We start from the raw sequence: 22,968 nt of genomic DNA, 5'->3' as shown, positions 1-22,968 counted from the left end.
TCAACTATATCTATTTGCCAGCGTCAATATTTCAACCTTGCATGTGTTGCATAATAGTTGCCAAATACAGACAAAAGAGTTTCATTTTCATCATTAAAGCATGAAGCAGACTATAATAATGTAGGTGGAATAAAAAACACTGCATTGTATAGTTGGCTAGTAAGTGTAAAAAAAAGCAGGCATGACCTTTGTACCTTGCTCGCCAGGATCATCTTGTTTTGAAAAGGGCTGTTTTTCTGACACAAAAAAAGCACCAACCACAGGTTTCAGTCTTGAAGGCAGGATGTTATCTCCTCTACAAAATGGTCAGATATGACCTTATCTGTGACGTTACTCTGGCTGATACCGCCTGCATGTCGCGGCAGGGAACCTGGACTGGATGGGAAATGAGTTTACCATCAACGCCGGAGCAGGTCTGGTGATCAGTCAGCCCGAAGGGGTCGAGGAGAGGAACTCTACAGTGGTGGAGCAGCTGCGAGTGGCGTTTGAGAGAGACTGGTTTTCACGCCACACGCTCTCCCTCCAAGCTAACAAGATCCCCATCTGCAGCAAACACCAAATCAACAAGCTGGCTCCGGTCAAGTCCAGCCACTGGGACGATGTGCTGGTCCGAACAGGACCGCAGGATCACAGGCTGGCACCGATCATCCACAAAGACCATGGCCTGACGCCAGTGAAACCCAGGAAACACAACAGAATAGGTCACCAGGGTCACGACGGTCGGAGCAAACGGCCTGAGCCAGCTGAGGACAGACACCAAGAGAGAAGCTATGTGAGTCACCTCGACAACAAACGGATACAAATCAAAGGAACAGAGAAGCACAGCCAACCTTCAGAGAGCAGCGGCAGCAGAGAGATCCACAACGACTTCCTGTGACGCCTCGGATCAAAGCGCACAAGTTCCTTTGATGGAATTTAAGACTGTCTTTTTGTAGCTCTGTACACGATAAGGAACTCAGGAAGGAATGCACTTTGGTTGCCGGTTGAAAACGATTGTTATGACTCAGCACTTTTTAGAAAGCCTGCTGAGCTCGATCAGGAATGTCTGTTATCGACTTTATGTCAATGGTACTCTGTTTTTTACTATAAGAAACGAGTTTCGATCATCTGCATGGTGCTCAGCAACAACTTCCTAACTGACTGAAGGACAATACCTGAAGTGTAGCTGTGTGTTTGCATGAGTTTCTTTTGGTGACAGACCATAGGAGGGTATTCAGATGAATGGCAACACCTTTTCTACCTGTGAAACTGTCAACTCAATTTTTGTAAATTTACTATCAACTCATCAGAATCAAGGTTTTTTTTCTGAATCTCACAGTTGTTTGTTTTAACTCAGTATTCTGTCAACATGAAATTATTTTTTTAAATATATATATAATATTAGAAAATGTTTTGTTTATTTTTTAAAGCCTTTAAAATTCTGAAATAAGCAGCTCATTGATGCTACCCAAGTTGTGCCACAGAATCCTATAATATATAAATAAAAATGTGTCTCATTTAACTTAACCGATAAACCACAATGTAGTGGGGCACTGCTCATGTTTTCATGCATACTGTGTAGCATCTAAGTCTAAACCTCAGAGGACTATGTTGCTGCAGACTCTCTGACATCTCAGTCAGAACTAGCTGTACGTCCTTGGAAATGATTTCATAGCCATCCTGACCCGTCAGATAAACAACAGTCCTTTCTGGGAGCCCATGTCCTCCTCAAGACACCAGAACATCTCACTGATCTGGCGGTGTTCCTCTGGCGTGTCTCTGACAGCACAAATATATTGTAGTGAGGTATTGAACAGATACTGATGGAGCAGTTTGGAGGGCACCACCAGAGATGCTCGGGGTCTCTTCAGTCCAACAAATCAATACGATGAATTTTTAACCAAGACTGTCACGACCGATGGTTTAAGCTGAATGGCAGGGAAGCTTTCTCTGCTCTCCCTGTTTTTCTACTGCTCTTGCAATGTATGCCAATGTATTTAAGAGATGGTTTCAGTTCCCTGTGACACAAATTAAAAACTGAATACTGGCATATTTTCAAAAAAATCACTGTAAAATATTTGGCGCAAAATGGAGGCGTTTACATTTGAGCTTGTATTTGTTTATCCAGATCAGGTTGGCTTGTTATTAACACAAACACAGCACATTTCATGAGCTTCAGTCATGTTTTTGGGGTTTCCCTCCACTATTGTCAATATGCTCCACTACTTCGAAGAACGCATATACACGATTATTAGGAAATATTTTCCGCAAGAAGCCGTATATTCTTGGAAATAATACACATTTCAGTCACTGCTAAGGTGTCTGTTACACTGTGGCGCTAACGCGATGACTGCTGCCATCTAGTGGAGGACTTGTGGAATGAAGTGAGGCTTCCTTTAAACGTGTTTTTCATTTATATAATCTGGCATTTCGTGTTTGGGAAGGCTCAAAACAAATACACAGGAATCGATACAGTATAATTTCACACACTTGTCTATTTCTTCTACAAAGTCTGATTATTGACAGACATTGGTGCCTACACTAGTTTGATTTATATATACATTATATTCCAGCTGTCTGGTGATCACAAACACCCATGTATGAATCCTCGTCAAGGTGTGTGGCAGTTGCTTGATAATAAGATAAGATCTCACACCCATAATAACTTTCCTCATGTATTTTTCCTTCATTTCCCTCAAATATTTTCTAAAAATAAATACTATGTCCAGTATCTACTACAGTAAGTGTATGATCTTCTTGGCTTCACCGGAAGCAGGAAAATGCTGCTATTCATTTATTTATTTTTAGAATTGGGGGATTTTGGGTTGTGTTTACAAACTGTCTGGTACCTGCTCGCCCATGAGGAACCATGTTAAACCCCCAAAAATCTGCACACTTTATAACATTAAAAATAGTCTACTAATATTGTTGGATAATCACTATAATGATTGCAAAAAATGTTTTTGATTGTCAGTCACATGTATTTATGTCCTTCAATTTAATCATTTTTTTAAAGCCGATTGTAATGGTGTTTACTGTCCGTTGTTGACTTCTCTGGCATGACCTGCGCTTGCATGCCCTGCCTTTATGAACCGTGCCCAGTAGATATTTGCCTTTCTATTCACCGAGATGTAACAGAGTCTGTATCCCTTTAGAAAACGTTTGAATGTATATTTATTGGACACTTTGTTAATGGAAACTGCTGATACAAATGATTGCTAAATTTGTACTCTAAATCTAATAAAATATATATATATATATACACTCATGACCTGTGTGTCCTGTTGTGAATACCCATTCCATTATTTTATTGCATAATCAGCTACTAGTTCATAAGAAGAAGAAGAAGAAACTCATTAATAATTGACTTATTGGACTAACCCTGTTGTTTTAGCTAATGGAACACCATAAATATATTTATAAGGTATTTGCTTGTATTGTTTTTGGTTTTGCTTTTGTTTTTTTTTTTTTTTTTTTTTTTTTTTTTTGTCAGTGCAGCATTGTATAATGTAGATAATATATTTTAATACCAACAAAAATGTTCTGTTTCGTGACACTTCTTGATGCGGTAATATTCATCTTTTTTAATTGAGGAGATAAACATAACTTGACATACCTCCCATTATAAACACAGTTACATTATAAAGTGAGGAATATGCATTTACATTATCATATTTGTAACTGGCTTATAACGTAGTGAATATACAGAAGGAAGAAAGAAAAACCAACAGAAAAAGACAAGAAATGATACATACAGAGCTTTAAGTAAATCGTCCCATTGGATATCGTTATTTTTTTATTTTTTTACGAATGACTGAATGTTTGGAATACATTTTTGAAATTAGGATTTTTGACAGAAACATATACAGCGCTTACAGCTTTATCTTTGCTGTTGTTTGTTTAATTTGAGTAATTCTTATATTCTTTTCAGTCAACAATTCAATTTGTATTTGGACCTGAAAAACAAAAACAAATCAGTGCATGTAAATATCAGTGGGGTTGATGTTGTGAATCATTTTACACTGCATTTCCCTTGTAATAATAACAACAGCGAGCCGCAGCAGAGGACTGACGTCACAGTTACCATGGCAACCGATTAGGCGTCACCAGCCCTCCAGGGCAAATTCATGAGTGCGCATATCTCTGCGAGGTCCAGTCTGCAGGACGTAAACATCCCGAGTAGCATGCAGCGGAGACGAGTCGTCGCATGAAGAAGACATCCCCCAGATGTCTGGTTCCATCCGCCGGGACTCTCTAATTTCTTACCGCGGTGGAGCTGAAGCAACGAACCCGCGCGGCGGCGCTGAAAGTGGGCTGTTCTTGCTAGCGAAGCCCCGCGGCAGCAGCAGCCAACATGGCTGAGGATGACAGCGAGTGGGTGGTGGAGAGTATCGTCGGCTACCTGGGGAGTCCCGAGTGGGTCATACCCGTCTCAGACTTTATGGAGAACAAGTGTTCGGGTAATGTCACGTTTTTAATGGACAGACGTTTCAGAACAGGGTAGCATTTAGCTTAGCACAGTTAGCATGGTGGCTAAGCTAATTATTATGATTGTTTTATCATCGGCACGACACTTTCACTTCAACGTATAAAGAATATCTCAATGTTTTTCCCCGATCTATACAAAGTTTAAGAGATTATATTTGCTTAATAAACAATGGAAAGTTTAGTAAATCAAACCTCAAGTTGAAAATACTGATATTTTTCTGATATTTTTCAGTTTTTGACGATGAAGATGAAAACAAGTTATCATATACTGAAATCCATGAGCAATACAAGCAGCTGGTGAGTTCATTTTTTTTAATTATTCTCTGTGCATTTCGTTATTGTGCAGTGTGGCAGTCGTAGCGACTATAGTGGCACTGAAATAAACCTGAAGTCCTGTTGCAGCAGGCCTGTTTAGTCTCACGTGGATTTCTTCTGCTCTACCTGTCCAGGTCGAGAAGCTGTTGGAGAACTACATGCAGGAGGTTGGCATCAATGAGCAGCAGTTTTTGGAGGCATGCACCTCTCCCTTTGCCAAATCCAAAACGCTGCAGGTATGCTAAGCTCCCCCTTCGCACACTCTATCAATAGCCTGCCAGATAACCCAAGGGGTGAATCAAGGTTGGGATTTATTCACGCAATCCCATGTATGCTGATGCTCCGCTGCCATCAGCCATTGATCACTGAACAGATCCAACAACAAATTCCGTCCTGGCTTCACTGCTGTTGTTGACATGCGGCGACCAGTACTTTTGTCATGCTCTCTGATTGAAAGCCATTTAGTTCATTTGGATTTGTTGGACGTGATTATATAAACATGGCATCAGGGTGGATTTAAGCGGCGCCTTCACTTCAGGTGCCACTGGAGTGTGCTTGCATATCAAAATATGTGTTTCCAGTTATTGAAAGTGCTCCGGTAAAAGCTATGACTTAGTGACGGCCGACATAAACTAGAATAAACTCAAAAACATGCCGGTCTGGATCGACCCATGGTGATGCAGCTTTACAAACTGGAAATGAACCTCCAAATTTATGATCGTACGCTCCAGTATATAGACACGACTGGTAAATGGAAATTATACTGTATCAACCTCAACCTGTCCAAAAATGGATTTGTATGAGACAGCTGCACAAAAGGTTTACATGTTAAAATAGTATTATGATAAATGTTTTTTATTTATTTTTAGTTGTTATTGGCTGAAATTCTTGGATTGCTTTTGACATGTTTTATATTAACCAAATATTCCCTTCTGAACAGAAATTCCCATGACATGTTGAACAGGTGTCAATGTTAAGTGCTGAATTTTTATTAAAAAAAAAGAAAAGGAAGGAAAAAAAAATCTGAAGACATGGCTGACAGTGATGCATTTTTTTTCCATAGATCCAGGCTGATTTTATTTTATTTTTTATGTAGAGTTATTGACCTGACCTGCAGATGCTGATAGATTTTGTTTGGTATTTGGATTTTGAATTTTATTTTTCATTTCTAGCTATATTCTACACGTGTGTTTTTTTTAAAGAGAGGAAGAGAGAGAGAAAAAAAAATCCAAAGCTTCTTCTGTTCTAGAAAATATTCCCATCTTACAAATTATTGAAAATTAGTTTAGAAAATTACAATCTATCACATATGAAAAATAAATTATTAGCTTGAGTTGAGATCATTTCATTGTAATTCAGTGAATCTCTGCCCACCAATATCAGCTGTGAATTCCAGTGAACAAATGCTCTCGATGACACTTGGCACAAGCGGTCAGGTGTAATGTGGACTTTCCTGGTTGGTGGAGTCGGATCCTCCCAGGCTGTGATCCCATTAAAGACCTTTAAGATGCCGCATTGTTGTGAGCACAGCGGTGTCTTAAACAAAGATCAGCAGCAGCTGGCCGAACCACAGGAGCATGAATGAGAAAGCAAAGAGCAAATGAAGTGGAGCCTGAGAGATACTGAGCCTGGCACAAGTGATGACTGAGCAGAAGCTAAATGAAAGGCTGTTCTCTGAGATTTACTGGGCATTAGCCTTGATGGGGGCAGCAGACCTTTGGTTATAGGCAGCGAGCCGCTGTGGCAGATTAGATCTAAGTACAACTGCAGCTTCATTTTTGTTAACATGAGTGGATCGTAAGTACATCCTGTCCAGAGACGACCATCTGCCAGGTCACTGGCTGGATGACACTTGATAGGTTGCTATGTAAACAATGGCTTCAGTGTATTGATCGTTGTATGCTATGATGTTTTATATAAGTCTGAAGTCAAATGCTTCAAACTGGTAACGTGACGTGAATGCTTTGTAAATGGCTAACAAGGATAAGAGTCGCTCCAGTCAAGGGGATGAAGGAAAGCCATCCAGATGACTTAGTATCATCTGGGTTACAGCATCAGAAATGGATTCTGTGATCATGGTAACTGATTTTCAAGTGGAAATCAGAATCAGAAAACTTTATTAATCCTGAGGGAAATTCTGTTCATAACATGCTCTGTACACAACATGTAACAATAAAATGAAATAACATTATAAAGTGCAAAAAGCTATACAAAAGACCTTATAAATAATGTGCAAGAAAAAGCAGATTCAAGCACAGAATGAAAAGAATATCAGGCCAAAGAATCCTTCACAGTAAATTTTCAGGGATGAAAGAGCAGTTTTGAGTGAAAGGGCACAGAAACTATGGTGTGTTGTGAAGCATTGTGGGTCAGTGGGGTCCGACCCATTAGAGGGATGTCCAGGAGGTGTTGCTCGACTTGACATGCAGTGGGCTTCTGGATCATGAGCCCATAAAGTGTTTTGATATGTGGGAGTTTGTCCCTTCAAACTGAGGGGATCTTGGTCCTTTTCCACACAGAGATGCAGTCGGTTTTATCAGTTTTGTGGGTGGTCGATAAAGAGCAACTCATTGACATGAATGTTGAATGAATCAGTGAAAGAGGTGCATTAAGGCAATAAAACAATTCATGACTAGCTCAGGCCAGGAGCATGATTGTGGACGCACAGTACACTGGCCACTACTGGAATGTTTTTTAAAGAATTGTGTAATAATTGATCTGTGTTGTCATAGTTTCCTGACATCCGACTGACCGACCTTGCTAACACAACCCTGGTTCAAGTAAAACCACCCACTGTATTACAGCCTGACTTTTCTTTAGTGTTGCAGATGTGAAGAAAACCTTGAGAACTTCTGAGTACACGGAAGCAAATCTGGCAGCCTTTGGAACACATGTTTAAAGTGTTGAATCGACTTTATGGAGACCCTGTGGATCCACAATCTTGACTATATGTCGTCCTCTTTTTTCATATTTTAAACACACAAAGGGGTGTTTTCAGCCTTTTAATATACTGCTTGTTCACTCCTATTGAAGACCTGAGGATTTTCATGTCTCTCACTTCAACCTCCTTTACTGTATATTCCTGAAATATAAAATGCAATGTGAAAATGTAGTTAAATTGGTGGAAGGCATCACCATGATTTTTTTTTTACTAATATATGGTCGCTCTCTGCTTCAGTCCGTGTTCCTGCCAGTCCTGGCTACAGACGACTTCCAGATGTTTCGCTCCCTGATGGTCCAGAAAAATATGGAGCTGCAGCTTCAGGCCCTCCGAGTCATCAAAGAGAGGAACGGTGAGTCTCTGTTAACACTGAGGCGAAAGCAAGTGTACTGTAACCTGCCGTCCCATGCAGGAGCCCTCCCCGAGTGTCTGACCGACGGCGTGGACGTCATGTCAGAACTGCAGGAGCAGGAGATGAAAATCCTCCAGGAGGTCCTCAAGTAAGCACCACTCCCCACACACATGACTGTTTGGACCTGGCACCGTGTAGGACTTGCTATGCCCCAGATCTGCCGGTGCCCAGTGTGCTAGGATCTGCTGCTTCTGCTCTCAAATGAGATTTAGCCACGGCTGCATGGCCCAGAAGAACGGCCCGCATCCAACAGGGCTGTGGTTAAGCTCCTTAGGGTCCAGCTAATTTAGGTTGGAGGGATTGACACTGGACTAGCAACTGAGAAAATAGTAAGTTTATCCCCTTTGTCTTATCTGGGTGCTCGGCCGCTCATTAGCGCGCCACTATCTTCTCACTTCCGTCCATCCAGACTGACCCGACTTCTCCCACGTCAGCGTGATCCTGCCTGAATGGACCTTAGACAAACTCCTCTAACACCATTAGAGGGATTGGATTAACGCTCTTGGATATTGAGGGAATGAAATTCCAACTGTAACTGAACCTGGGGGTTTCATGGGCCATGTGAGAGGGCGCGGAGAGATGTCGAAACGTCTGAGGGTGTTTCTCACCCGCGTCGCTCTGAATCACTGTTTGTTCAATCATTGTTTGTTGTCAGATCTGGGAGCTTCTGCTGTGAATGCATGTGATAATCTCTTGTGTCTTGGCTTATCAAGTTAGTAGTAGTGTTAGTCAAGGTGTATCCTTTAGTGTGTATTTAAGCGTGCAGAGGTCTGCTTTCAGCAGGCAGGTGTGTGTTCAGTGCGTGTGACTGGATCACCATATTTCAGCTTGGCGCAATGTCCTTTTTTTTCTCCCATCTCTTGTACTAACAGAGCAAACATTAGAAGTTTTTGTCGAGACTTTACATTGGGGAACATACATTAAGCATTGATAGACAAAACACCTGCTTATTCACCGTTATTTGTCGGTAGTTATGGTGTTGCTTAGAGTGAACTTGTGGCAAGATACAGGCTGTACTAGATGCTAATAACTACTTTATAATGATTAATAGCTGCTAGTACACATGAATAAGTAGTTTATTTATGGTAATATAGTCATAAGTGTAACTTTATTTTGCTATTTGGGTCTAAGAATGATTTTCAACTTGCGAGTCAGGACCCAAAAATGGGTTCCAAGGTCGCTTCCCTTGGGTCAGAGGCCTTTTCCCTGAACAAAGAAGTAATCTTTTATTTTACCTCGCTGGCATTGAATTGTTGCTGTTTGGGGCTTCAAGCGGCACCTTCTTTCTTTCATGTGCTGTATGTTTAAATCAATTACGTTTTTTCTTGACTGGGTTGCAGCGTGTCATTCATGGATGAAGGTGAAGCTTCATGAGACAGTGCTCTAATTTTCAGATCTAAGTAGGTGGCGCTCTCGGCTTCAAAATGATTCGAAGTATTAGTGAACGTGTTGTTTTCCAGTAAAAGATCGGACAGCTCAGAGTTCCATCTGTCTCATGAAGCTTCTTCTGTACATCTCTAGATGATGGATCTCAGAGCCAAACCAGGTATGAACCACCATATAATCCACTTCTCTGAGGCCTCTAAAGCTCACGCAATGTGATCCAACTGACTTAATTTCACAATTAATGTGAAGAATTTGTGATCACAGTGATGTCAGAGCCTCTTGACAAACAAGTCTGGTCTAATATGTTCATTCATTTCTCTTCCCCTTCATTCCTGTAATGGGCGTGGGAGCTTATCCCAGCTATCTGGGCTCAGGCGGAGAGGGAAGTGGCGGCGAGCCGGAAGACAGATAGTTGGATAACTAGATGTCTTTGATTTAGCTGCTGACATATTTTATTTTATTATGCTATTATTTTCATTATTATTTCATATCAGTATTTTATTTTATTGAAATATGATCCAACTAAATCATAAACATTGGAAGGTCTTGATGAAGTGGTTTTGATAGAATTATGGGTAATATTTATGTTGTTACATATTCACTTTGAGGGACAAAAACATTTGAATTTAGATGGAAAATGGGGCCCAGATCCCTCTTTGTTCACCACTGAGTGAGTGAAAAGCTCTCTTTCTCCTCTCAGAAAGTCCAAAGAAGAGTACGAGGAGGAGATGTCCAGGAAGCTGCTGATGGAGGAGGAGGTGGGCTCCACGTCCAGCAGCTTCTCCGACAAACACTCGGCACACAGCGGTGACTCTCAGAGCTCTGCCTCCCGGCTCCACCAGCCCAGCGGCGCCGCTGCCAAGGTGAGCTGACCCGAGCCCTGCGCCAGATTAAACTTGAGAAGCTGCCAAACTTTGGAAACTTAAAATATACTCGGTGAGCCTTTTGGCTGAAGTCCGATCCAACTAGCAACCTGCCTCATGCTCTGCAGTCAGTGATCTTCCTGCCTGGAGGTGGCAAGTCAGAAAATGCTGATACCTTGTTGTGTACTCAGCTGAGTGAATCATATTAAGGGGTCTCTGAACTTGTCCTCTATATCTCTCCACAACCTTCTGTTTTTTACAGTGTGTGTAAAGTATATACCGTATTTTCCGGACTATAAGCCGCTACTTTTTTCTCACGGTCTGAACCCTGCGGCTTATAAAACGATGCGGCTAATATATGGATTTTTACAGGGATATTCCAGTCAATCGGCCACCGATTATGAAAGGCTGAACTGGTTGTGATCTGTGAATGCCGACCACTGCCTGTCATTGCCGGTCACAAAATCCCATCACATGTGACAGCAGCCGGTCTGATGAGGCACCGCCCGCGGTTTGTGATGCGTCCGCTCCTCCCTCCCGACTCGCCACTCGCTTGGCAACGCCGTGTCTAACGCCGTGTCTAATGCGTTTGCATCCTGCAGCACATGCACGTTAAAAGGCGTCAACGCCACGAATTCAATACGATATTTAAAACACCAGCACTTGACGGAGCACAGTTCTGGTGCTCATGAAAGTGAAACTGCAGGAACCAGCGGTCACTCGCGACACTCGCCGGTCTGAGCGTGACGTTCAGAACGCGAAGCATATTGCCCGAGAAATGATCATTAATTTCACCGCGCCAGATGAGCAGCCTTTCTCAGGTGTCGTTTTAAGACGGAATCAACCGCGGCCGAATCCGCTGCAGTCTGGTGTGTGTCAGATGCAGCGTTCGCGGTCCACCACCTGAATCTGAAACGTTTGCAACCATCCAGAGTGAAAACTTTCATGAAAGAGGTTGAAGACAGCTGCTTCAGCTGAGTGCTCTCCCTGTCTCTCGGAGCATCCCGAGTTGTTACAGTCTAATGAGCACACTCTTTGCTGGCAAAAATATTGAGCTTCGTCACATCAAACCGATGACATCACGGGTGTTTTATTTACCTTTAAAGCGCTCTAATTGTGCTGTTTTCGCCCGCGTGTCCGCAGCTCTGCTGACAGAGACGATCTACTGGAGGGTGAAAACAGTGCTTTCTGAACACTTTAAATGTAAATAAGATGTGAGGAGTTCATGACTGGAGTTCAGAATATTGGCAAGATTGTTTCATGAGTCAGTCTCGACACTGTAACCCGTTTTCAGAACTAGTACTAGAGGATCGCAAGAAGTGATTCTCATGCATTTTCTGTGGCGCAGACAGCAACGGTGCACCCGCGGCTTATAGACTGGTGCGGCTTATGTATGAAAAAAATCAATTTTCCTTCTTAGATTTGGTGGGTGCAGCTAATATTCCGGTGCGCTCTGTAGTCCGGAAAATACAGTATATATATATGTGTGTGTGTGTGTGTGTGTGTGTGTGTGTGTGTGTGTGTGTGTGTGTGTGTGTGTGTGTGTGTGTGTGTGTGTGTGTGTGTGTGTGTGTGTGTGTGTGTGTGTGTGTGTGTGTGTGTGTGTGTGTGTGTGTGTGTGTGTGTGTGTGTGTGTGTGTGTGTGTGTGTGTGTGTGTCTTTGGAGTCCATCTACAGAACAGTTCCTCTTCCACCTGTGAATATTGGTTAGAAGCTCTGAAGTCAAAGTGGTTTCTGTCACGTCTCAGGTCCACTGCCAGGCAACAGGTGGCTCCAGCGTCTCAAACGGGCACGGCGGCCCACTAGTGAATGGAAACTCTGCCACTCAGTCCAGTCTGGTAATTCACCTAGATCAGAGCCCAAACCCTCACTTCACTCACTCTGTCGTCCAGTAGCTGCTTCTTAGTCTCTGCCGTGACCTGTTGTGAGGCCGGTGGACCCTCACTGTGGGGGCTGGGCACTGTAGTAGAAATGCTTGGAATAGGTTCAGTGGAATCTCATGGGTTCAGTAGCCGCAGTCACACACCTGTTTCATTGCTTAGTGAAGTGCTGCTCTCCTCAGGTCAACGGGGAGTCCGAGGCTAAAGTGGCCGCTGAAGGAAGCTCAGAGGAGAAGAGCCGCTCTCCTCCCACTCCTGCTGCAGGTTAGATGTTTCCCTGAGACGAACCCTCTGAGGTCCACGGAGCCAAACTGTCTGTCTGTGCAGGCTGTGGCAGTAACGGTGTGGAACCCCGAGTTCTTCCTGCCCTTCGAGGCTCCAGACTGAGTCCAGAGGAGACGGAGCAGAGCCAGTCGGCCGCAGAGTCCTGTCTGCAGGAGGCGCACAGGGAGGCTGGCTTCTCTCAGCCGTACACGGTACGCCCCCGCGTTTGTGGAGGGAACAGGCTTGATGACACGGTCGCCTCTCTTCAGGAGCTGTCAGCGTCAGAGCAGGAGCAGGTCCAGCAGAGGGCGGCGTATCTACGGCAGCAGCGTGACAAACTGCACGCGCTGAAGAAAGAGCAGCAGAAGAACAAGAACCCGCCGGTGGAGGAGGAGCCGCCACACTGCACCACCACAGCACCAGCGCCCACCCCGGTACGTACTGTGTACGTTCCCCACCTGGCTCTGAAATGTGAGCTTCTGAATATGCCCTGAATACAAATTAAGTCAAGTCTCTTCTTTCATATTGCCCATAATGATCTACTTTATTTATTTTTAGTTCTGTATTTTTCTTAATACATGTCTCTAATGTGATTTCCTCTTACATTATGTGATCTTGCTTGTTGAATTTCCCCTTGGTGGGACTATTAGAGGCCACCTATTCTAAATCTAATCTAATATTTATTGTCGTCTGTTTCATTTTATGCTTACATTATATACATGCACTCACAGTTTTAATATTATTAGGAATGCTGTGCTTCTAAGACAATCTTTTTATATCGAGATAAGTCAAAACCTGATGTTCGGATGCTGCAATTGTAAATATTCATGAATATAGAAGTAGTATTTGATTATTTTAGATGTACATTTTCACCTTTAAATTCCATGAAAATAGATTTAATTTAAAAAAATAATAAGAAATAATTAGATACAAAAAAGTTATTCTCATTCTCATTAAATATCTTGGAAAGATATGTCAAGAAGTTGATATGCATTTATCCTTTTTTGCAATAAATTACTAGCTTTTGCAAAAAAGTAATTAGTGTATTTTACCAATTACCGTGTATTTTACCAATACTTGGCACCACTATGTACTTGGTGAATATATTTAGGTTTCCATGTGGTGTTTTAATAACTGTGGTCATCTGTACCCGCGAACATGGACCAACTCAAACTCTGTGTTGTGCATTGTGCTGCTGCGGTGCTCAGGAGCCAGTGGGTCAATCGCAGAGGAATGGAGCGTCTGCTCCTCCTCCTCCTCCTCCTCCTGCGTCACCACAAACCTCAAACCCAGCTAAGCCGAAGGTGACTCTTTGCTGACCTCTGCTGGCCGTCACTTGTATTGCAGTGATTTCCCAAAAGTAGCGCCTAGAAACCCTCGCTTCAGCTGCGTGTCGCTTGAAAACTCCCCGCTGCCTCTTCTAGCTGCGACGACGATCACTCATCAGCTTGGTGACTTTCACAGGAGATTTCTGCTGAGGAGAGAAAGAAGCTCCAGAAGAGGAAACATCTGGCTGACAAGCTGAAAGAGGAAGTGATAAAGAAGTGAAGATCTTCTACCTTCAAACACGTGGCTTCCTTTAACAGAGATTATATATCCACACACACATATTCACAGGGCTTTTTCCAAAAACTCTTCCTCTGTGGTGTCATCCTTTTTGTGTCAGTGTCCATTGCAGCAGTATTTGACTGTGTATTACACCATTTCTGCAGCGTAGCTATCGATCACCTGAAAGTATCTGTACGGCCAGTCTAAGGTCACGTGACTATCTACTTACCTCAGCTAGAGCTTTGCAGTCGATGTTCGAATGGTGGAGTAGTTTGTGCGAAGCTGACGTACAGAAGAGTATCCAGATTAGTTCAGATGGAATGCAGACTTACTCAAATATTCATTATGAATCCCAAATTCTTCCGGCTGATTCGAGATAGAGGAGCACCAGGAAGCTACTGTAATGTTTTTGTAAATATGTCCTGATGCAAGCACCTTCAGTGAAACGCCAGCGCTATGCAGAGTCATGGCCGCCGTCTAGAGCTCCTTCTGAATGTCATTCCAACGCTGTGGCTCAACACGTGGCCAGCGAGCAGGTGGTCTTCAGTCTCTGTGTGATGCTCATGAATGTATGCCGTTTAATAAACCACCTTTTGTATGGAAACTGTGCGACTCCTGCTCAATCATCGAGCCATTACTCAAAGCAGCTCTTAAAAGTGAAGCCATAAACAGAAAGAAAAACAATGCCAGGGTCACATTTAATTCCAAAATTTATCAAATAAAGTCATACAAATGTTAAGAATGAATAGTGGTAATTAATGCACTTGGTACAAATCCATCAGGTGTGAGCAGAAGGTCAGAATGTTGCCTGATGCCGACAAAAATTAAAAAAAAAAAAAAAAAGTTCCTAAAAATCTCTGCTTGTGCCTCCACTGTTGCTGCTACATGTGTTTGAAGAGTGTGAGGTTTGATTCCTGCCCTCTGCCGCTCCTGGGCTGGAGAACATCACTGCCAATGCTTCAGCTTCTCCACAAGTATGACATGAGCAGACCAGGTTAAAACAAAAAGAAAAATGTTAATTTAGTTTTTTTTTAAACATTAAGACAAAAAAAACTAATGAACATCTGGATCGATCTCATGGAGAACTTTCTGGACCATCAGCTCGTGATAAACAACTCTGTGTTGCAGCTATGCTACTGAATTATTTTTTTTTAAAAATCTCCTAAAATACAAAACTCAGACTTTTGAAAATGGGTGGCTGCACAAAAAAAAACTTTACTGCAGTTTCAATGTCATTTTTTAAACTGACAACTTGCACCGGATATGAACCGGCGGGTGGGTGTGTGTGAACATCAGATCGGAGCAATTGACTTGTTTATAAAAAAAAAAAAAAAAAATCTTACTTGGTCGTCTGAATCCTGGTGAGCGAGAGATAATGCAAGTGTGTGTGTGTGTGTGTGTGTGTAATTGTGAGTCCCGCTCCTCTGGCTCAAGAGTCTCATCGCGTGGTCGTCCTCAATGGAGCGGCTCAGTCAAGCTTCCTAAAACTCTACGGGCTAGTCCTGCTAGCCTGACTGGCCCGTCTGGCAGTTTGTGAGTTAACCCGAAGCTCCAGGGTGGACAGAGTTCAATCCGAGGACTTTCTCTTCTGAGTCAAATGTTCAAATGTTTCTGGGAGGACGAGTTTTGCTCCACAGACGTGGTGGTTCAGAAGGTTCTGGGTCTTTCTCTTCACAAGGCGGGCAGAGGAGCAGAGATCAGGAGGAGCTGCGATGGTCAAGGTGATGAGGTCTTTCTTGGTCTCCTCAAGGACCCACTGAGACAACCAGAGGAGGAGGAGGAGCAGCTTGTGTCCTTCACATCACCACTGGGGGAGAAAAGACAACACGTGGCCTTAGGAGCTGAGACGGGGTCTCTTCCTGGGAGACTGTTCCTCTTCCTCCTCATCCTCGTCTTCATCATCCTCGTCATCGGGGTAGTCCACCAGACCGACCAGAGCAGTCTAGAAGGAGGAGAGAGAAGATCAGCTGACCTCAGGACAAGACTAAGAGAAAGCGTGGACAAAAATGTTTTCTGAGAAAAACGTAGGACTACTTGTCCTTCCTTGCTAAAACTCAGAGCCTGGCATCATGAACCCCTTGGTTACCTTGACGACAGGCGTAGCCGGCAGAGAGACAGTCTTGACGGATGAGGCTGAACTGTTGTTCGGAGTGACGGCTTGTGAGACGGGAGGGATCCCGGCAGCCTTCCCGTTGTTGGCACCGTTGGCAGCTCCTGTGACGACAGGACAAGCATGAAGCAAGTGCTGTGAGGAGCTTCAGACTCAACTGACCTTTTTTGGCCTCCATGTACTTCTCGTAGCTGTCAGAGAACTCCTCCTCAATCCGGCTCTTCTCCACCGTCTCCCCATCCTCGTCATCGTCGTCGTCATTGAACCAGAGCTCCTCATCTTCGTCCAGACAGCGAGCGTCTCTGCGATACCTGCCGCGTCATCACAAGTCAGTGGTGTCATGAGCAAGTCTGGGTCTGGAGTGGCGACGCGGCTGACCTGTTGAGTCTCTGACTCTGACGGTCCTTCTCTTGCTCGTATCGACCCTTCAGGCCCTTGAACGTCTGTACGTACTCGATGGACTCCAGAGCCTTGTAGAAGTTGTCCACGATGTGAGCGATGAGGGACTTGATGTCCTCCTGCAAGTGTGAGAGCCACAGTGAGGCTCGGTTCGGTGGCGGTGGGAGGAGCGCCCCACATCTGCACACCACTCACCACTTTGATGAACTCAAAGAGCTCAATGATGGCCGAGTTGAGGAGGTTGTATCTGGTTCCGTTGTCCAGCAAAGCGTTGATGACCGGTTCAAACAGGTTCCCTTTTATGATGTAGCGGTTGTAGTACTCGTCCTTCAGGCCGATGATGCGGCGCATGAAGCGCAGGGCACCTATGGAGAGCACAGAGAGCCTGTTCAAAATCCAGCTGCAGACCAAAGGTGAGCCTGGCTCCCAAGCTCTCCTCGGCTTCCATGGGTCTGATGTCCATGCAAGACTGGTCTGCCTCCTCACACGAATCACTGACATGTGTAACTGTATAATTCTACAGGGAATACCGAATTTCCACGACTATAATGCAATTAAAAGTCTTAAATCTTCGCCAAAACAGATGGTGCGCCTCATAATGCCTTATGTCTGCACCGCTTGACTGACTGAGAGCGGTTCCAGCCGACAAGCTAGTTACATAGTGGAAACACGGATGTGTTAAAGGACAGCAGGAGAATGTGAAAAGGGAAGTGTGGGCGTGTAAGAAGAGGGTAAAGCTATGCCCCCAGTAGGTACCCAGCAGGGATATGGTGGCCCTATCTGCACCATGCAAAACAATGTCGGCTCAGCTAAGGATTGAGAATGGCACCTGCGAAGAGACATGCCTACAAAGCACAATTGAAACTGCAAGCTATCAGGTACACGGAGCAACACGGGAATCGAGCCGCTGTGAGAGAATTCAGCATCAACGAATCCATGGCTCGCAAGTGGAGGACACAGCAAACCGAGCTACGCCAAGTCAAGAACGAATCCGAGCTTCGGTGGAAACAAGGCGAGCTGGCCCGAGCTGGAGGACTGACTCGTGCAATGGATTATTGATCAGAGGACCGCTGCGTCTCTACTGTCACCATTCGACTGAAGGCAATGACGCTAGCAGAAGAAATGAAAATTGAACATTTTCAAGGAGGTCCGTCTTGGTGCTTTCATTTTATGAAACGGCGGCATCTTTCCATCCGGCCGACCAGGACTACGGTGGCTTCATTTCTGAGGAGCTGCATGGCAACGAGACTGGTTCGGATAATGAGGAGAGGGAACCCGGCGTGTTCGATGGAGTAATATGGCGCGCCTTATGGTCGTGAAAATACGGTAGCTTGGCAGGAGCAGCTGATTCCTTCACGTGAAGGTGTCCTCCACAAAGGTCTGAAAGTCAGTCAGCATCCCCCCAGAAAGCTAACGACACTGTTGTCCATTGGTCTGTCAATTGTTGTGAAGTAATAAGAACTTATACTCACAAAGAGCCAGGAAGGTGTGTTTGGAGTTCATGAGCACCAGCACTCTCCTGAGCAGATCTTTGTTCATGATGTAGGTCTTGATGTGATACGTGTGATGCTCCACACAGAATGTGAGGAGCTCCAGGATCAGTGCCAGCAGCTGTGCAGTCTGGAAGTTATCTGAACACAGAAGCAAGGGTCAGTGCCGGGGACTATCACTCTTCTCGACGCACATCTGCAACGTCAGACTCACCTGGACACACCGGGTTGACCTTGGTGGACCCCTCCTGCAGATCTTTGGGCAAGGCAGAAAACAATCAGTGATCTACAGGTCAAACACGTTCAGATGGTGCAATACGTCTTGTCCTTATCCTCATCTCACCTTTCGTGCTCTTGTCATGTGCTGTGTTGGCCAGCAGAGGAGCCGTGAGCACATGCATGCAGTACTTGTAGAAGAAGCTAAGAAACTCAGTCTTCTCCGTTTTCTAAAGGAAGGAAACAGACTTCAGTTGCATTCATTCACCAGAGCACACGTTTGTCACTCATCTGCACTCACGTTGGTGGAGGCCAGCATGTTCTCTGGGTCGATCAACGTCCTGAGCAGACCCATCAGCTGGACGGCGCCGCCCAACTCCGGGTCCGAGTCACAGATCATCTGCTTGATCACCACGTTAATCAAAAGCACATCCTGAAAAGGAGAACAGCACAACACTCTGAAGATCAGAACCAAACTGAGCATGTAAATCACCTGTGTGAGCCGTACAAACAGGAAAAACACAACACACAAACACCATTACGCACAACAGCATTCCCTTGCCTGGGCAAGCATAAAGCAATGCCTCAAGGGTTCATTTTTAAGAAAACAACATCAAAGGTTTTCTCTATGATACAGTATAGAAATTGTTTACACACAAAGAGGATGTGAAAAAGACAAGTCCACTCTCTGTTTCACTATAAACCAGTGTGTGTGAATGAATGCGGTCAGAGTAGCTAGAAATATATCAATAATTATGGCTTGTTCTGTCACTGCATTAGTCATACATGAAAGATTTGGAGTTATTTATTATAATTTTGTTATCCAACAATCCGTTTAGGAAACAATCACATGATGATCAAATGATATGGCGGAGGAAATCTTGTGCAATAACGGGAAAACTATCATACTTACATCGTCCGTCTGCTGCGGCTCCTGCATGACAAACTCTCGAACCATGGAGGGGCTAAACTCCACCAGGTAAGAGAAGATGTCTGTGGCTGCACCTCGCACCTGCAGGTCGTCCATTCCCTGAGGAAACCAACACATAAGACTTGTGAAAAAAACACTTCTTTCCCAGAGCAATAAGTAGACCAAGAAAAGGCGTGTACCATGACGATTTCAAGAGCCGGCAGGATGCCAAGATTTGCCAGAGTTTTGAAGAACGCATCCCTGTTTTGTGGCTGCAACGTTTGTGAGAATGCACAGAATTCCTTGACAAAGTTGACCTGCACGAACAGGATGATAAGATGAGTGAAAACAAAAGGCACAGACTAATACTCATCAGTGGCGGGAAACAAGCAGCAAAATTATTGACAATGTTTCAACAAACAGAAGTGCTGCAAGTAGCTTCAAATGGTTATTTCAAAACCTCACGTCACGATAATTTGGAGTAGAGAAAAAGAGTAGAGAAAAGAAGATATTGATCATTGAGATGTACATTTTTGCTGTAATGTGTCAATAAAAATATTGTAAAAAAAAAAAAACTTTATGTTCCTAAAGATTTTTTCCAAAGCTTTACGAAACCAGTTTAACTTTTTTAGTACCATTTTCTCTACTTGTGTAAATGGTGTTATTCAGTTGAAAGGACGGATATGATGTTGACGGTCAATCAGCATGATATATTTTTTTCTATGAAAAAGTACAGATGAAACATTTTAACAAGAATTAAAAGACGATAAACGGGTGACATGACATGACATGAAGTGGTAGCATAGATTGATCAATACCAAACTCACAAGCTCTCTTCTTTTACTGTCCTCTGTGGCTTCATCCGTTAGCTGTGCAAAAACCTCAGTGAGGAACTTCTCATCCTCCTGCAGCACAAAACAGCATCAAATTAAATGCAAATAAACCTCCAAAACACATGCAGCTGTAGTTGCGTGTTTGTAGTTACACTTCACTACCAACTGACAAGCTCAAATTTGGAAAAAACACAACATTAGCAATATTCTGAAAATGAAATTGAACCTTAAAAGGCTCTCATCATTATTACCTGCAACATGCTGACTATGTCCACCTTGTTGAAAAAGATGAAGGAGGTGAGTGTAGAGAGAAAGTTCTCTTCAAACACTGATGGAGTAGGCAAGATGATATCCTGGATGTACTGGACTCTGTAAGTTTGATGGATCTTCTGTCTCAACTCAGAGTCTGTGATCGGTATCACTTCCTTAAATTTTGCCGTCTTGGTCAAAAACTCTCGATGACGTTTCGGCTGAACAAGCGCCGGGTCGTACTCCAGGCAACCCACCACATCCATGATACAGTCGTCAGAGAACATCACCTCAAACAGTGCTGCTTTGTTGAGGAACAAGACCCCTCGTACAATCTCATAGAGGTGATGGAGGCCTTCCCTGTTGTCCAGGTCCTCACAAACTCTGAAGAGCCCAAGGAGTTTCTTGAGATAGCCCTCGCTCATGAGGGCCAGGGCCAGTTTTTCCCTTCTGATGGGAGAGGAGAGCACAGACGTCACCAGGTCAGCAATCTCCTCCAAACGACTCAGTTCACAGGGTGGGAGCTCCACGAGATGACTTGTCTCGGGGATCTCCTCAAATCTCTCCTCCTCTGACTCATCAATTGGATCCTGGGTGATGTCCAGGGCGGGGTCCTTCCCTTGCACCTGAGGGAGGAACAGCAAAGAAATCAATCTGACAAATCATGCTAAACAGGTAAAAACAGAACAGACTGAACGGACTGTACCTGGCAAATCTTTTCCCAGATCTCATCACAGCCAGCTTTTTCCTGGAAGCTCAGGGCCAGGTCATAATTGTCCGCTTCTGACCACACAATGAGGGTGTCCTGAAGGATAGGTACAGACATGCATGAGAAATGAGTTTAAGGAGGCTGGTAGCAGAGTATGACGCTTTTTATTCCGATTAAATGTATTACTTATTTATTGAGATAGTGACCAAGTCCTTGAGAAACAGTGACAAACACAGATTAAGAACAAACGCCCCAGACTGCTTCAGTGGATTGATTCTTGCGACTGCAAAATTACACAGAACTCATACATGGCACAGAATAAACGAGTTGACATTACCGCAACCTGAGTATTCCAGTATAATTTGATTTTACCGTTGCTTCATTATAAAAATGTTCAATCCTTCCATTGTGTCGATATTGGTCAGTTAGACTAGTATTTATGCTTCATAGCAGAAGAAGACAAGCAGGAAATAAATATCACACCTAACGTCGACAAAGCGCGACATTAAAATTGTAGCACGTACACGTGTAAAAGTGACACTCCTCTTCCACCGGGTCTTACCTGTTGTTTCTGATATGCAGTGTTGGGGCTTATTTTCGACTCCAATAGTAGAGACCCTGCAAAAACAAAGAGATAAGTAACTTCCAATAGTGCACATAATCACAACTTAAACCTAGCTTTGAGAAGCATTTCGAGAGATTGAGCGGACTCTCGTCCAAAAGATAAAAACACATTTTACAGAGATGAAATCGACAAATACAATAATAGAGCAACATAAATAAGGATGCACTTAAATAAACGCCCAACACATACGTTTCTCCGGATTTTAAATACGACTATTTATTTACAAATGTAACTTCGTAGGTTTACGGGACTTCTGAGGGCCAGAGGTTACTAAAACCAAACAAGCAGTCGACCCAAAGCGACATTTCGAACGCATTTGACCCAAACACCCAAAACAGAAACTACACAAATGAATAAAATAGTTTCAAAATGCGGCTTTGTGCCCATACAGATGAGCTGACTTTAGCACGCTGAGGCTAACTACGGACATTAGCGTGTCGCTACGCCAACACGAACTTACCATCAGATTCGGCCCGCACTAATAGGGATGTCCCCTTCAGTCGTTCAACAAAAGTGGACGAAACATGCCCTGTACCCCGGTCGTCCCACTGTCGGTCCTCGTTTAGTGTGTACACCTTAACTCTCCGCCGAGTGTCCGACATGGTTAAGTTGGAGTGGGAGCTAGCACGATGCTAACGGGCTACCACATCAGCCGCCTGGTGTTTTCCAGCCGCATGTTACACAACATGCACCGTTAAATAGAGCTCCCGATAACAGTTGAAATTATCGGTCACTACTTCATGAACACATTACGCTCTCAAGTAGCTAGTCAGGAGGTGCAAACGACCAGGTTTAAATCTAAAAGAGAGCACAACAACTCTGACGGCCTCCTTGTTAACGTCCAAAATCCGCCATCTTGTAATACGATCCTGTGTTCTTTTTTCCTCCCGGACGTCCATCAAAGCGCTCACTACAGCATCCTGTTTACAAGTTCGTTTTATTTTCTTTAGACAATTTCGAGTCATCTAATTCCGACTTCATTTTTTTGTCAAACGTTCAAAACAAAACGGAAATTTAAAATGTATTATATAAATTATTGTAATGTATAAATAATTTTTAACCTTCGACATTGTTTTATGTTCATTTCAAATGTTACAGTTTTTAAATAACTACCCCCTCCCCCTTTTTATGTGATGATGATGAAATAATTTATTCAGAACTAGAGTGGGTGGGTTATTTTTAGTAATATTATAATGGTTCATAAACATTATAAGCACTCAGAGGGAGCTTCAGTCCACCCTCAAGACAACCTCACAATGACCAGTCATCCTTCAAAAGATCAAGATTCCTGGATCATCTTGCCAGTCTGGCACAAATCCTGAAAATGGTCCATTCTCCCGAAGTTAAATAA

The 22,968-nt window shown here is 43.7% G+C and overlaps 3 protein-coding genes across 8 annotated transcripts in view; 2 read left to right on the top strand and 1 right to left on the bottom strand.

Annotated features, from left to right (window-relative positions):
• LOC128765354 (inactive phospholipase D5-like) overlaps positions 1-3,189 on the top strand; it is a 44,599-nt gene extending 41,410 nt beyond the window's left edge. For all 4 annotated transcript variants that reach the window (XM_053876052.1, XM_053876054.1, XM_053876055.1 and 1 more), the window contains one exon: positions 366-3,189. In XM_053876052.1, the coding sequence (XP_053732027.1) occupies positions 366-877 (512 nt within the window). In that variant the 3' untranslated portion in view covers positions 878-3,189. The remainder of the gene's footprint in view (positions 1-365) is intronic.
• Positions 3,190-4,091: 902 nt separating this feature from the next.
• Positions 4,092-15,209, top strand: cfap36 (cilia and flagella associated protein 36). 3 transcript variants are annotated; one of them, XM_053875139.1, is made up of 12 exons: positions 4,092-4,439; positions 4,700-4,764; positions 4,917-5,018; positions 7,961-8,075; positions 8,136-8,223; positions 10,222-10,384; positions 12,133-12,222; positions 12,447-12,528; positions 12,592-12,740; positions 12,798-12,962; positions 13,737-13,832; positions 13,993-15,209. In XM_053875139.1, exons 1-12 carry the CDS (start codon positions 4,334-4,336, stop codon positions 14,074-14,076), a joined length of 1,305 nt encoding a protein of 434 aa, XP_053731114.1. In that variant the 5' UTR covers positions 4,092-4,333; the 3' UTR covers positions 14,077-15,209. The 3 variants fall into 3 exon arrangements, with proteins under 3 accessions (XP_053731114.1, XP_053731116.1, XP_053731115.1); XM_053875141.1 differs by lacking the exon at positions 13,737-13,832; XM_053875140.1 differs by lacking the exon at positions 12,133-12,222 and having other exon boundaries at positions 13,993-15,208.
• On the bottom strand, positions 14,761-22,483 carry LOC128764886 (serine/threonine-protein phosphatase 4 regulatory subunit 3-like). Its single transcript, XM_053875138.1, has 16 exons — positions 22,078-22,483; positions 21,555-21,610; positions 20,990-21,088; positions 20,286-20,909; positions 20,029-20,106; positions 19,402-19,518; positions 19,205-19,321; positions 18,593-18,724; positions 18,419-18,521; positions 18,290-18,331; positions 18,058-18,216; positions 16,781-16,950; positions 16,565-16,704; positions 16,349-16,497; positions 16,163-16,290; positions 14,761-16,018 (listed from the first exon to the last, which is right to left on the bottom strand). The coding sequence occupies exons 1-16, from the start codon at positions 22,217-22,219 to the stop codon at positions 15,911-15,913; spliced, it is 2,364 nt and encodes a 787-aa protein (XP_053731113.1). The 5' UTR covers positions 22,220-22,483; the 3' UTR covers positions 14,761-15,910.
• Between the last annotated feature and the right edge of the window lie 485 nt (positions 22,484-22,968).

Source organism: Synchiropus splendidus, chromosome 9 (assembly GCF_027744825.2).
Source record: "Synchiropus splendidus isolate RoL2022-P1 chromosome 9, RoL_Sspl_1.0, whole genome shotgun sequence".
Lineage (NCBI taxonomy): Eukaryota > Metazoa > Chordata > Actinopteri > Syngnathiformes > Callionymidae > Synchiropus > Synchiropus splendidus.
Note: the sequence above shows the minus strand (reverse complement) of the source record. Positions and strands in the feature narration are given on the sequence as shown.

Coding starts and splice junctions, on each gene's coding strand:
- LOC128764886 (XM_053875138.1), bottom strand. CDS start 22,219: ATGTCGGACACTCGGCGGAGAGTTAAGGTGTACACACTAAACGAGGAC. Junction 21,611..22,077: donor AGTGCGGGCCGAATCTGATG/GTAAGTTCGTGT, acceptor TTGTTTTTGCAG/GGTCTCTACTATTGGAGTCG. Junction 18,725..19,204: donor AGCCGCAGCAGACGGACGAT/GTAAGTATGATA, acceptor TCTCCTTTTCAG/GATGTGCTTTTGATTAACGT.
- cfap36 (XM_053875139.1), top strand. CDS start 4,334: ATGGCTGAGGATGACAGCGAGTGGGTGGTGGAGAGTATCGTCGGCTAC. Junction 5,019..7,960: donor CCAAATCCAAAACGCTGCAG/GTATGCTAAGCT, acceptor TCTCTGCTTCAG/TCCGTGTTCCTGCCAGTCCT. Junction 12,529..12,591: donor TCCTCCCACTCCTGCTGCAG/GTTAGATGTTTC, acceptor CTGTCTGTGCAG/GCTGTGGCAGTAACGGTGTG.